This window comes from Stylophora pistillata, chromosome 7 (assembly GCF_964205215.1).
Source record: "Stylophora pistillata chromosome 7, jaStyPist1.2, whole genome shotgun sequence".
In the NCBI taxonomy this organism is placed as follows: domain Eukaryota; kingdom Metazoa; phylum Cnidaria; class Anthozoa; order Scleractinia; family Pocilloporidae; genus Stylophora; species Stylophora pistillata.
The window spans coordinates 24,207,872-24,222,730 of NC_142525.1; the positions used below are offsets into that span (position 1 = coordinate 24,207,872).

General features: G+C 39.1%; 1 protein-coding gene, 1 long non-coding RNA gene and 2 pseudogenes across 4 annotated transcripts; 1 reads left to right on the forward strand and 3 right to left on the reverse strand.

Annotated features, from left to right (window-relative positions):
• Positions 1-64: 64 nt before the first annotated feature.
• Positions 65-1,564, reverse strand: LOC111334730 (uncharacterized). The gene has a single exon (XM_022940541.2). The coding sequence runs from the start codon at positions 1,562-1,564 to the stop codon at positions 65-67; it is 1,500 nt and encodes a 499-aa protein (XP_022796276.2).
• Positions 1,565-3,555: 1,991 nt separating this feature from the next.
• On the reverse strand, positions 3,556-11,566 carry LOC148727183 (uncharacterized). 3 transcript variants are annotated; one of them, XR_015989361.1, is made up of 6 exons: positions 10,970-11,126; positions 7,607-7,820; positions 6,864-7,064; positions 4,766-5,067; positions 4,247-4,387; positions 3,556-3,647 (listed from the first exon to the last, which is right to left on the reverse strand). It is a non-coding gene; the product is annotated as an uncharacterized LOC148727183 (long non-coding RNA). The 3 variants fall into 3 exon arrangements; XR_015989362.1 differs by lacking the exon at positions 10,970-11,126 and adding an exon at positions 11,540-11,566 and having other exon boundaries at positions 3,614-3,739; XR_015989360.1 differs by having other exon boundaries at positions 3,614-3,739.
• Positions 8,132-8,988, reverse strand: LOC148727184 (uncharacterized; annotated as a pseudogene).
• On the forward strand, positions 9,012-9,984 carry LOC148727185 (uncharacterized; annotated as a pseudogene).
• Positions 11,567-14,859: the final 3,293 nt, after the last annotated feature.

The following is a 14,859-nucleotide window of genomic DNA, read 5'->3' on the forward strand; positions in this document are numbered from 1 at the left end:
AAAAATCATAATAATATTTCATCAATAGTTAATAAGTACAATCCATTCAATGTTGAATGCCCCATCAGTCAAATGGGATGGTAGGTGGGCAAAGATTGACAAGAGCTGAGCAAACTCTTAACATCCTGTCAATGAGAGGTACAGATTCACCAGATCTACAGGCAAGATAATCTGTTGGCAAAGTTTGTTGAAGGATGGTGTACTTCTGTCTCAATGTCCCAATAATTCTCTCAACGTGGATTCTCAGTGTAGCAATCTGTCTTGTCTTCTCTACATCAACAGGATCGAGTTGATCCTTTCCCTTTGTAAATGCTGGAATATTCAGGTCAGCATGACGGAACCAAATACTTTCATGCACAGTAAAACCTCTGTCAGCAAGGACCATATCACCTGGCAAAAGTTTCTCAAGAATTCCACACTTCTCAGTCAAAAACTTGTCTGATGTTCTTCCTCCCCAAGCCTCACTCACAAAACAAATTGTCCCTTGTGGTGTAACTCCAATTAAAACTTTGACAGTGTTGTGGTGTTTATAATTTGAAAAGGTCTGAGCTCTTGCAAGAAGGTTGGATGGCCGATCGATGAAAATTTCAAAACAATCAATAATAACTGTAGTTTTACGACCGAACGCATCCAAAAAACATCTAGGCATGGTCTTGTACAACTCATCACGACTAGGCCATTTAATAATTGGAGTTAATCGAATATCCATTAAAGTTATCCAAGTAACTAAAATACGAGAGACAGAAGACGTCGAGATCTTTAGACGATATGCAAGATCAAGGTGTGGGACAGAAAGTCTTAGCTTCACTAACACCATACAAAACTCTTGAAACTTAGTTAGAACTCCACGTCGTCTATCAACATGTGATGCAACAAAGAAGAAGACTGTTTGCAGAATTTCAAAGGATGGCAAACCAGTGTAAAACTTAACTTTGTCATCATCTCCAGAAAAAAAAGCTTCGTCAAAATCAGAAGATGGCAAGTTCTGATGTATGGGCTCAGGCGAGAGCACAGTGTTACAGCTCAACTCTGTTTGGGTTACAGCATGCCTCAAGTTGTCGGGTAAGTTCTCAGAAATGTCCTCAATATCTGCCATTTCCACGTCGAATGATATGTTTTGAACACTATGGCCAGCTTCGTTGTGCTTTAATCGCTTTTTGGCAAGACTTATCTGAGAATTTTCAGAGTCTTTCTCGACCATGCGCTTTGTACGTTCTGTGGCTCGTCTGACTCTTTCCTGACTTTGCTGAACTGATGCTTCGCTAACCTTTAGTTTCTCGTGTCCAAGCTTAAGCGATGGTACCCAATCGACGTTCCACTTATCCCACAGAGGAGCAGCTATTCCAGAATGAAAATGTTCGCCGCAAACACGATCATTTTCAAGAATTTTGTCCGTAAGGTCGTCACGGCTTATGGCGGTCAGCCACCTTCGCCTACGTTCCGTTGACAAAATCTCCGTTTCTTCGCCTTGCCTCGTTACGATTTTGGGCACTCGACAAAAGGAAAGATCTTTTCGCTTAGACGTGTCGTGGGAACAGTTTAAAACCAAGCAAAATTTCGGCATAATGCAATAAATTGAGAAAAACGTTGGAAGATATAGTAGTAAACTGTGTTACTGCACGCCTCTTTACTCCCCCATAATGGCGGACAGTACAATTTTGTGACGTAGCTGTGACGTAGGTGCAAACACTCTATTAGCTGTAAAAGCCACCACGAACGTATGAGTAGTGCTCAATTTATTTTAGTGCATTTATTTTCTTTGTAGTCCTTAGCTTGTTATTATGTCTAGGAACTACACAGTGATCATCAGTAGCATCCACTGTATTATGCGATAAAGAAGTGATCCAGTTGCAAACCTTCTTCTAAGGTGGACTTGATATAACGGAGCATTCTATCTTAGATGTCCATTACATATATATATGGACTAAATATGAAATTTTTCTTCAGTCTATACAATTTGATTTGGTGAAATAAACTTCCTAGTTAAGACTCAAAAAAGGAGTCGCTATATTTTTTCACAATTAGCCGCTTCGTGAGCAACAACACCGCTTTGTTTGTTCAGATCTGTTCGTTCTTGAAACGCATGAGAGGAAGACAATAAAGAACGCAGGGCACTGCCGATAACAATGCTTCCCTTATTTTTGTGGAATTGTCTTGGGGAATGTTCATATTTTGTTTTCTTATACAGAGCGTAAATTTTGGAGAGCCGATTTTCCATCGCTGGCTGCCAAAAAATGAAGTGGGTCAAGAGAGGATAACTAGATATGTTCCGAATGCCGTTGACAATCATGTTGACTGGAGGCGTAAAACTACTCACACAACCAAATAGGGGAACAAAAGGAAATAAGTCGAACCACATGCCAAAGTATGGTAGGCGGCAATACTCTTAATTCCTATGGGTGGAAATCATCCTTTCTCGTATCGGCGAAAATTGTAGAGGAAAAGAATTAGGTTTTTACGGAATCGCCGGGATGTTATATTGCATGGAATCGCATCATTGAGTACAATCTCGCATTCTGATTGGTTAACGAAGCGAGGTATTTAGCGTGGAATTGCCAGTTGAAAACGAGGCTAAGTGAAATTGTTTCGCATCTACATAAGCATAACAACTATAGTCAAATCGTTACAAAGTTTGGTTTCTGAGTCAATTTAAAATGTTTTCAAAACCATTGTCACCTTTTAAAGAACCAGAAACAAAAAAGCGTTTCTCAAAGTGAGCCTGAGGTTCTTCCTTGTTTTGAACTGAACTATAAATTCTTGGAGAGGCATGAAAAGCCTCTTTCGCTCGCGACAACGTGAAAGCGAGAAAATCCTGTGAACACGGCCCAGAAAAAACAATATCCGAGCTAACAGATCACGCCAACCCGAGTTGAATATCCACCTACAGCCATAATCTTTTAGAAAAACAACGAAGGATGTCAAACAAGTTGGCTGGGTTTTCAGTCGTACTACTACGACTGTCACTGCTGCCAACGCAAGCGGCGGTCCACACACTGAAGCTTTGTGAGAAATTAATGTTAACAGCCTTGCACTTCCATCAGAAGTCGGCAATAACACAACAACGTAACAATGAATAACGGTAGTGATGGTCTAACAGCAAGAGTTCTAGGTGGACTGTTCACCAATGCATCTTTCAACAACTCTCCAGTGAACATTGCATTTCCATAAGTTTTCAGTTGAATGCTCATTCCAACGATTCAGCTAATGGCAGTTGCCTGTAGTGAATTTCTAAAAATAAAAATATCAAAGTATTTGGACTGTTCATGAAACACTTCTTTGTTTTTAAAGAAATAAAATATCAATACACGTATTTTCATTTCAAGGTACTTTTATTAATCGCAATGTTAAACTTTCAGTGCTTTCGCTTGTACACTTCATTTCTTTCCGTTTTGCCACCAAAGAGATAAAAGGTGTAAATTATTTTCCTTCACGAGCAAATTCAGTGGAAATTTGAAAAAAAGATGTTAAAAATAAACGGCTTGTAAATTCAGTGAAATACCACCACTATCCTTAAATAGTGTGAAAAATTTCAAAAATTTGAAACCGAATGTAAAAGCGAGGTTCAAATAAAAGATGTCGAAGGTTCTAACGTGCACGACGTTTGCTTCACTTGCTCGGCATTGTCGCCAGGAACTTGATTCCACTTGCTGGAAACAAATAATGTACACTTAGTGAACAACCTGTCGTCCATTCTTTCATCCTTCTTTAGACTTTTTGCTTCGCTGAGCAACATAAGAAGCTGTTTTAGGAAATCAAAATATCAAAATTTGAAGTAACTTCGATCGGGTACTAAAGTAAAAAAGGCATAAAGACGTCAGAGAAATTACTACACATTTAGTGACTGGTATATAATGACTGGTCCTGGAAGAATAATGACTTTCCTTCGCCTGTATCTCCGAAAAAGAAATTGAGGCCCTGAGGCAACGCAAGTCCAGAAAGATTATAGGTGTTTTAAATCTAAAGAAGCGGTAGCAAACAAACATGATGATTAATAAAAACTAGGGAGAAGCAATGAGGAAACATTCAAACCGAAAATTGAGGCATGAATTAAAACACCGACAGATGATTATAGTGCTACGCGGTTCGAAGAATTGAGAGAAAAAAAATTGTGATTTTGCGAGAACATACAGGGCAAGCCCCAGTATCCTCCAAAAGTAGTCCAGATCTTTTGAAATCCACCGATGTATCAATCGTTCATTCATGATCTGAGTTAACAAAAATATTAAGGAGAGGAATGAAAGCTCACCCTGTCTTTCTGAACTCCTCCAGCATTAGTGCTGTTAATCACCTAGATAACGCAAAAGGCTTCAGACAGGTAGTCCAGGACAAATTTATCCATGGCTTCGTTTTCTCCGACTCCAGGACTATCAACAATCATGACACCTTCCTACATGGAAAGAAGAAACATTTAATCATTAGGTAACCTTCGTTGATAGCGATGATAGCAGCAATTTATGGCTGTAAATGTAAATAGATCGTTTGCTCCAAATATGGCTATAGAACTCACACCTCGAGTTTATAACGAAGGAAACTCGCGCTGATTTGGTTTGATTATTGCTGGATTATCACCCCCTTTTCTACCAACACATTTTAGGGGAAGGCTAGACCTGTAGTGAATGGATCTAGGATTTAGAGGCTGAAAGGAAGGAGTTTGGCATTTTTTTTTTACGTCGCTCATTGAATACCATTAAGAAGAAACACTTGATTTTTGCTCAGTCTTTTTTTTGTTTTGTTTTGTTTTCAAGTTAGACAATGTTATAGTTACCTTGGGCAATTCATGTGGCCAAAACAGTTCCATTTTTTTATAAGGAGATCCTTTCTCTCGTCCATTTCTTAAGTTGAGAAACTCTTCTAACTCTTCTTATAAATTCTTCGAAGAATTTTCAAATTCCCGGTAAATGGGTTCCTGTATATCGTCGCGTCCTTCCTTAAAGTGCGAGCAAATGGCACGTTTCTCGCCATAATTTAGCTCACATATGGTCGATGTTGTATTAAGAATTGAATAAGGAAGAAGTTCCTCTCCAAGGATGAGGTTGATAATGCTACTTTTCCCTGCGCTGGTTTCACCTGTTTTTCAAAAATGATCTTTGTTATTAACAAAAGGGATAGGAATGACATGAATAACGCCTAGGAGCAACAGATCTCAGTGACTGGAGAACATCTTTTCCAGCCTATCAGGTAACGTCTATATTATCAATTGAACGCCTAGGTGATTTGATCTTACGATATGTAAATTCTTCATTGCGAACACATTCTTGAAGTCAGTGGATTTGGAGTAAATGTTCATTTTTTACCGGGATTAAAAAAAAAAACTGACAAATAGAAATGCGTCCTTAGATAAATTTCCTTTTATGAAAACTAACTGTGATTCAAAAGCCTTTAGTTACCGACGAGTTTTCCTCTCGTGCTTCTACTATCCAAAAGAGTAGATCATTATACGCCAACTGGGTATATGGTAACTTAAGCTTCTCGCGGTGCGTGACGTTGTGACTGGATACCTCCCACAAGACTCCTTCAGCTGTATGGAGTCTTTTATAATGAATAAATAAGTTGGAAGTTGTGTTATGATCGCGCCTTCTGCATTTATACTACAATTTAAACTGCATGGCCCAGCAAGTCAGCTGGCCCAACACCGCCTATTTCTAGGTGGCTTTTTTCTCTCTTCCTAAACTATCTGAAAGTGTCCACGGTAAACCGGACTGGGAGTAATGGCGCTAAATCAACAACTTTTTCCTCCTTAAGGTGTAAACGATGCTCTCCACGAATTTGGTTTTTTAATCTCAAGAAATCTAAAGTTGTGGTGTTCAATGGAGATGTTTGGGTCGGAGGTGACCTTAGTTTTGGTCTTTTTCAAAACAAAGGAAAGTTGTCATTACTTTAGGGAGAGGCAGGGGAGGAAATAAAAGAGACAAGAAAACCTTACGCAGACCGCCATCTTTAGCTGACAGGGCAAAAAGTCTTCCCATAGTCGAACAAGATCATTCGAGATATTGGCCTTCACGAGACCGGTAATTTAGTCACTTAGTCTGGTATTCCAAAGAAAAGAATACATTCCGTCTCCCCAGGCAGGTTGAGCGCTCCGATTGCATTGAATTATGGTTAGGTTATTTTCTCCGTTTCTTTTTCCTTTCACTATTGGTAAATGTAATTTGATATATTCTGAATGTTTAGTAGTATTTTTCGGGCGCATTTGTCGCGTTTTCTCAAGGATAAACACAAGCACTGTTTTTCAGCATGTAATTGAAGACCGGTTTTCGAGAAGGTCTTAGTTTGAAGCCTTTCAAAGACTTTTATGACCACTTTGATCCTTCCTTCAACAGCTCTGGCCAAACGCGCTCTAACGCGCTTTCGCGCACTCCAACGATACAAATGGTTTATTCAATTTAAGTGATAGTGTTTGAGACCCTTTTATGGAGCGAGAGGGCCCATTGTTAGGTTCAGTATGTTGCGTTACGTTGTGAGGCAACACGCCGGAAAGTCGGAAAGCCGGAAAACAAAAGATAGTCGACCATTGAGAAGCGCTGATAGGCTTGTGCGTCTCCTACTGTTCGCTAGCACTTTAAAATAAGTCTTCTACCCTGTAGGTTTAGCTCTTATTAGGATATCTCTTGATGAATTTCCTTTGCGTTGTGATAATAAGGGTAAGTTTTGAGGTGTCCGTTTTCCAATCTGTATGCTCTTGAGTAATTTGCTAATATCAACTAAGTTGAAATTGTAAATTGGCCACCGTAAAGAGCTAGCTTTTTTTTTTGTAGCTTTTTAGCTCTTTACGACGGCCAATTTTGAATTTCAACTTAGTTGATATTACCAAACTACCTTGTTGCCCCCACCGACCCAACACCACAGTTTCTTTAGCAACTTACCTCCTTGTGTGCTCTTGAGGTTTTGCAAAGCCGGATGAGATTTTGGTACAAAAGGCAATATTTTCTTCTGCGTGCGCGCTATTTTCTTTGTTTTAAAGTATACTTCTCTCCTGCAGAAATAACTCCAGAGATACGTTTCTCAAAGGCCTCATTTAGGTTTCCTCTATTCTCTGAGGGTATTTTGAAACTCTGTATGTTTTCCTAAACGTGGAGTGAGACAAATTCGTTCTTAGGAGGCGTGGGGATTTTCCGTTTACAAAACCTGTATTTTAAATAACTTGCGTCTAAGAATATCATTTCTGACTATGGAGTTATTCATCCCTCGCCATCGGTTGTGAGTATAACTGCTGCCATTTGTGTCGAGATTCTTAAGCAGATTGCAGTTTGGAATCTTTCTTAATAACTTAAGTTGCCTCCCAGCTGAACGAATTCGTCACGGAGGAATGATGGGAGTCGCGCAGGCCCGTAAAACTTTTTAGCTTTCGAAGTAACGGAAAAAGTCAGTGAACCCCCAATATAATCCCCGCATATTCACGCTGCTATCAAAGAAATTCACTCCAACGCGTCAAAATGCAAATGACTCACATTTTGTTTTACGACCATGATGCAACGCAATCAGAGTGCGCACAACGCCTACCTTCTTCCTAGAGATTTTACTACGAATGTAAGCGGGTTAGAGTTGTGTCTGGCATTGTTCACTGACCAAATTTCTACGTTAGATAAAATTTCGTACTCCTGCTCACCTGCAACGAGAACTACATAGTGATCTTTCAGCCTGATATTTTCAACATTTTTCCTCAAAGTTGTTCTAAAGTCTCCCAAGATTTCTTCCAGGTTTTTTACGATGCCGTCTTCTTTTAACTCACTAAAGAATTCTGCTGTCTTTGTGTATAAGCTGCACAGCTTTTCACGTTTTCTTTTGTCTAACTTGCGAGCTTCCGATAGAACTTGAAACGTCTGAGAAGATATAGAAACAAATAGGGTTAGAACAGAAACAAAAGCACTTGCAGTAATAACAGCACTTCCTTACTCTTAATAAATCCGCAGTAGAAGGAAAAGATTCAGTTCTATCAAATTTGCCTTAGTGAGGAACTAAAGATAAATAGTAAATCGCGTCAAAAAAACTACAGGAAGTAAAGGCACTTTCACAAGCGCAGTGAGATATGTTACAAAATATCTAATGATCGAGTCCTTTTTATGTTGCAAACCATTAACAATTGAAGCGCAGCCAGGATGAGACATTAAAATACTGTGAATACGTTCTCTGGCTAAAAGGTTTGGGAAACATAAGCTTTCGGCTGCCAATCTACAGCTATCCACGGATAAAAAATGAAATGTAAATTAGTAAAATATATACAAAAAGCGAGATAAAGGTGACAAGAAGAACAAAGAAAAATATGGAAAGGGTGGCAATTCAAGCTAAAAAGAATGCCATACTGATTAGGGATCGGCTTAGAGTTATTGTCCGCATTCTTGATAACAGAGGTGTGCCAAGCCTCCAGAGTTTTTCTAATACGAAAAGAACCTTTGTCGATAACTCGAGAATGATTGAAATCAATGCGATGATCAAATGACTACGCATGTTTCGCAATATATGACCCATTAGCACATGTCTTTACATTCCTAATGTGTTCTTTCTTGCGGGTTTTAAAGCAACGGCCGGTTTCACCTACATAACACCAGTCACAGTAGGCACAAGGTATTTTATAAACCACATTGGGTCAGTGTTCAAAAGGTGGTCTGAATTTCGGAGAACGGAATTCTTGTTGCAAAGTCTTAAAGGGCTTATTTACGACTCGAATTTTGTGCTTTCGAAGAATCCTCGTTAGCGGTTGTGTACACCCTTGATAAAAGGAAGGGTAGCAAAACCGTTGGAGTTCACTTGAGGTTCATTCCATTTAAAAAACATGCAAACCAATTCTTCAGGTGAAGGGATGACATGTGTGGGTGGTTTGGAAAGATTCCGCTATAGGGTATAGGAAATAACAGTGGAGGGATAATTGTTGGCGCGTAGAGCGTCAATGACATGATTGATTTCAGTATTTTTCCCTTGGAGTGTACTTGGGAGTTTAACTGCGCGGTGTAGAAGGGTCTCAGATGTACTAAGCCTGTGGCGTTTGTCGTGGTTTCATCCAGGATGATGAGGTTATGCTATCTTTCGATGTGGTATCACCATTTACAGCTATCCCCGTTGACAAAGCCTGTGATTACATAAGGGACAAACTGCTTAAGGATGATACACTTTCTTCACGCACGAACTTATACAGCAACGACATCATCTCACTGTTGAACTTTATCTTATCTAACAATTAATTTATTTATGATGGTAAGGTATAAACAGATCCATGGTTGCGTGATGGGTGGCCCCGTCAGTCCTGTGGTGGCGAACTTGTGCATGGAAGCGATCGAAGAAGTGGCCATCAACACATCTGAAGTACAACCTAAAGTATGGAAACGCTATGTGGATGACAGCTTTTGCATCATCAAAAGAGATGCGGTTAATTCTTTTCATACTACACTTAATTCCATCGATCCACACATCTCTTTCACCATTGAAGAGGAATCTGACCAACAGATCGCCTTCTTGCACACTTTGGTTTCTCGCAATGATAACACGATCACTATTGATGTTTACCGCAAAGCAACTCATACTGACAGATATTTAGACTTTTTTTCTCACCACGACAAACGCCACAAGATTAGTACAGCTGAGACCCTTCTACACTGCGCAATTAAACTCCCAAGTACTCTCCAAGGGAAAAATACTGAAATCAATCATGTCATTGATGCTCTAGGCGCCAAAAATTATCCCTCCTCTGTTATTTCCAATACCCTAAAGCGGAAAATTTCCAAACAACCCACACATGTCATCCCTTCACCTGAAGAATTGGTTTGCATGATTTTTAAATGGGTTGAACATCCAGAGAACTCCAACGGTTTTGCTCTCCTTCCTTTTATCAATGGTGTTACGTAACCGCTAACAAGGATTCTTCGATAGCACGATATTTGAGTTGTAAATAAGCCCTTTAAGACTTTGCAACAAGAATTCCGTTCTCCTAAATTCAGACCACCTATTGAACACCAACCAAATGTGGTTTATAAAATACCCTGTGCCAATTGTGACTGGTGTTATGTAGATGAAACCGGCCGTTGTTTTGAAACCCGCAAGAAAGAACACATTAGGAATGTAAAGACATGTGCTAATGGGTCATACATTGCGAAACATGCGTAGTCATTTGATCATCGCCTTGATTTCAACCATTCTCGAGTTATCGACAAAGGCTCTTTTCGTATTAGAAAAACTCTGGAGGCTTAGCACACCTCTGCTATTAAGAATGCGGACAATAAGGCTCTAAGCCGATTCCTAATCAGCATAGCAGTCTCTTTAAACAATAGCCACCTTTCCATACTTTTACTTTGTTCTTCTTATCACCTTTACCTTGCTTTTTGTATCTATTTTACTAATTTGCATTTCATGCTTTATCCGTGGAAGGCTTTAGATTAACAGCCGAAAGCTAATGTTTCCCAAAAATTTTCGCCAGAAAAAGTTTTCACTGTATTTTAAATGAAGACCAAGTGAACAGCTGTCAAATATTAAGAACATATTCGTGTCATTCAAATCTCATTTCCACAAAAATATCTTTTTAATATTTACACAACCCCTTTCTTTTTGAAATAATTTGGATATATCAACAAAGTTGAAATGGTAAATTGGCCACCGTAATGATTACAAAAGCTGACGTTTCGAGCGTTAGCCCTTCGTCGGAGCGAAGGGCTAACGACGAAGGGCTAACGCTCGAAACGTCAGCTTTTGTAATCATTACGGTGGCCAATTTACCATTTCAACTTTGTTGATATATCCAAATTATTTCGTTACTCCCACCGACGCAGCCCCAAACAGTTTCTTTCGAAACTATCAGCCTTTATCCTTTCTTTTTGAAGCTGATATTTCCTAATCAGAAGATCTCCGCCCTGAACATTAAGCTCTCTCTTAGAGTTCCAGCTGACTTAAACGTTGTCCGATTTCGCTGGGTTTAGCTCATTTCCTAAGAATTAGAATATCATTATTCAGACAAGATTCCCCACAAGATTCCTAAGAAACTCACCATTTGAGAAAATCAGAAATTGAATGATTAAGGATTCTTATCTTCAAATTTTCAAGAATACGTTAAACGTCTAGCTTTGAAGGGGCAGTCTGAAATTTAGAATTTGAACTCCGTTAAAAAAAAAGTAAGAAATAAACCGAGAGGATAAACAGAAACGACTCTTTGCTATCTGCCTGAAGGCGTAATATTTTATCAGTCTGTAACACCAGGACTGATGAATTCAGTTAAAGGAACACGGAACAGATATATCAATAATTTCTTTGTACTGGTGAATAAGGGCACCCCATGATCATGCTCTGAGTCCGCATCATTCCTTGTGTTTACCAAGCCACACACCGACAGACTAGTCTGAATATGAGAAACGGTAAACGTGAGTCTTACACCAGCTGTGAGGCATTTTGAATAAGCTAAGTTTCAACCCCGGCCTGGCTAACTTTTGGTGTTACTAAACAGAGTAAAGCAACAATAAATAACGAGTAACGGACAAAAAATTCCAAAGTTAAAAAAAAAAAATGATTGAATCAACTCGACTGGAAAAGCAAAGAGAGATTTATAAGGGCCTTATCGCACCTGTTCTCCTCTTCTTTATTTCTAATGGAAAAGTTGAATTTTTTCTTCGAGGCTTTCCTAAGAAATAAACATTTAACATATAAATTGTAAAACTCAGCTCAAATTCAATATGGAAATTTTACGGGGTTACCAGGTAATCGCGGGCTACCATAATCTTTTTAATAAGACGCAAGGCAAAGTGTCCAAGAAATATCTCAAATATTTGCTATAACTGACCGTTCAGAAGCTTACAACGAACGAATTTCTGGCACTCATTGATTCTTCATGGTCCAGGAATCTCATTCCTAGTGTGGGAAAATTTATGCTCCTCAGAGAAGTTAGGAAAAAGTGGATTTTTTGTATCAGTTCAAGTAATTTGGTAGGTTTTTAAAGACTTTAAATTTAAATAAACTAAATTGGGTTTCAATAAATGAAAAAAAAATATGGTTTGAGTGGCAGCACATACACTAAGTGGCTCTTCTTCACCTATCCAATTCGCCATTGAAATACAATTTGGAAAAAGCAGAAAAAAATAGGCTAGATTGTTTAAATATGGTTTCGAGAAAATTAAAGAGATACAGGTGTTAGGTTTCCGAAAAAATAAATCCTCTTTTCATGTGGCGTCAAGGAACTATCAGTCCATCTGCCTTGCACGTGAGTTACCGAAAGCATAAATAATTGGGAGGAGAGCATGACTGGGGTGGGGGGGGGGGGGGGAGGGTGGCTGTAGGTCGTCACTAGAGCTAATTTGGAAAATTGTAAGATGGGTCTGGGAAATTTTACATTTGTCAGGAAACTTCATAATTCTGTAGATTAAGCTATACTAGCAATCATGTTGCATATAGGTCTGTCTTAAAGTTAACTGAAAATGTTGTATAAAAGATAACGTGAAATGATATCACACATCGTGTTATAGTTTTAGATTTGATTTTGTTGTGTTGATCCTAAATATCTCTTAACAGATATTTCACGCCGGGAAGCCCCACTAAGCACCTTTCCCTAAGTGACATAGTTCAAATATAAGTACCTTTGAACTTTAGAAAAACATGCAAGATTTGTAACTTGAACACTTTGCGGAAGGAAGGCCAAGAATTTTTTGCCGTCACGCGTTACACATTGCTGCGTTACTATGTTTAGTAACACATTCTAACTTCCGCCTTTAAGAATAACGTGATATTTCAATATGCTTTGTTTCAAAAGCAAGGATACTGAGAACTTTGAAATAGTTTTTGCTAGCGGCTCACGAGATGCACAATAGATGATATGCTGTGTGAGTCTTCTTGAAAGAATGCCTTGGTCAAAATTTTATCATTTTCTACCAGATTGTCACCGAACATTTTTTCGAGTACAGAAGTACCACAAAGTCATGGACCGCACCGTAATTAGCACAAGAATTTCTATTCTTCGCCATTATTAAAGTTTCTTCAAGGGCTACGCTTTTTGCGACCATAGTGTATCTCTTTAACGAGTACTACAATGACATACTGAGGAATCTTCTACTTACATCTCCAACTTTCCGTTGGGAAGATCCCTCTAGAGTTATTAAATGCTCATTCAGTTTGGCTTTAATGTCTTCCACTCCCTTTTATCCTTTTGCGCTAAGATTTAACGATTTACGTACTTCCAAAAGATCCTCCAGTTCCTCGATTTCGTCTATACTGGTTTTCGTGTCTTCGTATATGCATTAGAGGAGGACAAACAGTTCAAATTCCTTGAGTATTCTTAGCACAGAGTATTGGAATTCATGTCGGGGGTCGTGAAGTTACCTACAAATGATCCCGGTGAGAAATTTTTAAAAAGATTTTAGGGAGACTCTCATTAGTAGTCTTTTTTTATATTGTTCTCACATTCGATTGGCGAATAGTTTGACCATGAACTATAAATGTAAGAAAATGGACTTAAAAGTTACCTTAGTATTTCGGGAAAATAAATGTGTTCAGATAATCGAGATAACCATTGAACCTCTTGTATCGCATCAGTGGTAAAGTTTATTATCTTTACGTATAATGCACGATCCTCGCAGTAGAATCGTTGCTCAACTCGCAGTAGAATCGTTGCTAATCTTTGCTTAATTCCGAGAGCTTGGAGCGGCAAAGACGCGACACACGAGTCACCAATCTCGCGGCTTCTCCATGCTCAGAGGATACGCATGACCTCACTATATTTAAGAAAATTAAGAAACTGCTCGCAGTGTATATTCTGTTTAACTATTTCATAGGAGTGGCGCGAGTCTCTTCAATTGAGTGAGAAAGTCACAAACCCATTCTTTGCCCAGCGAGCGTAACCACAGACCACTCATGAATTGCTCCCTTGGCGCGGAAATCAGTGAAATCGTATCGAGTATACAAAGTTAGAGCGAGTTCCTTTAGACCTCCCGAACTCGTATCGCGTTGGCAACAATTATAAGTACAGGAAGAACTCTTAAAATCTGCTAGATAAATTTGTTTCATACTTTCTGAGAAGTTAAAGAAATTCGGGAGCTTTCCTACAAAGAAACTAAAATGGTAGGTAACCGAGTTAGTTTTTCAGATAATTTACAATAACTGAAAATTTGAGTGTCTGTTTGTGGACCTTACGTCTTGCCCAACAATATAATTGCAAAGATGTTTACAGTTTGCCCATACGATTAAGCTCTTTTCTTGCAACCTGTCATCGTTTCACAAACATCACGGAAACGGAAAACCTTTCCGAGCCTCCGTAAACACCGTTGTTGTCCAACCACACCTGTATTGTTTTTAACAGAGAACACTTGCGTCCCATGTATTTGCCCAGTGGTTATTATGATGACATTCAAGCCACACCTCATAAACTTCGTGATCCCTCGTGGACCCCCGGTCAGAGGTTAGGGGAGAAAGTTTGCTCCAAATCTCAACACGAAACATACTTATAAAGAATTGTAGAGGGTAACTGAAATGAAAAAGAAAAGGCGTCCGGCATAGTAGTCTTTCAAATTTCTTTTTAGCCAACAGGGAGTCGTGCAGAGGCATGGGGCGAAAGCAACCAAAAATTAGGAGCAGACCGAGGGGAGGAGCTTATTTAGCCGGCCTTTTCCATGTCCTTGTATACACAAGCGTGGTACACCAAACATTCGGTTTACTTATAAAACTCTTTGTCGTTCTCGTATGAAAACAAATGGACAATAAATTTGAAAATGAAAACGGAATAGGATTATAGAGGCAAGACCGATACAAAGTAGATAACTTTTGAGACGGAGCACTATGTTTCGGCTGGCCAAACTAGCCTTCTTCAGGTGCCTGAAGAAGGCAGAAGTTCTTCTGGTGCCTGAAGACGTTGTATCGGTCTTGCGTCTATATTTATATTCGTTACTTTGGGCCGATTAG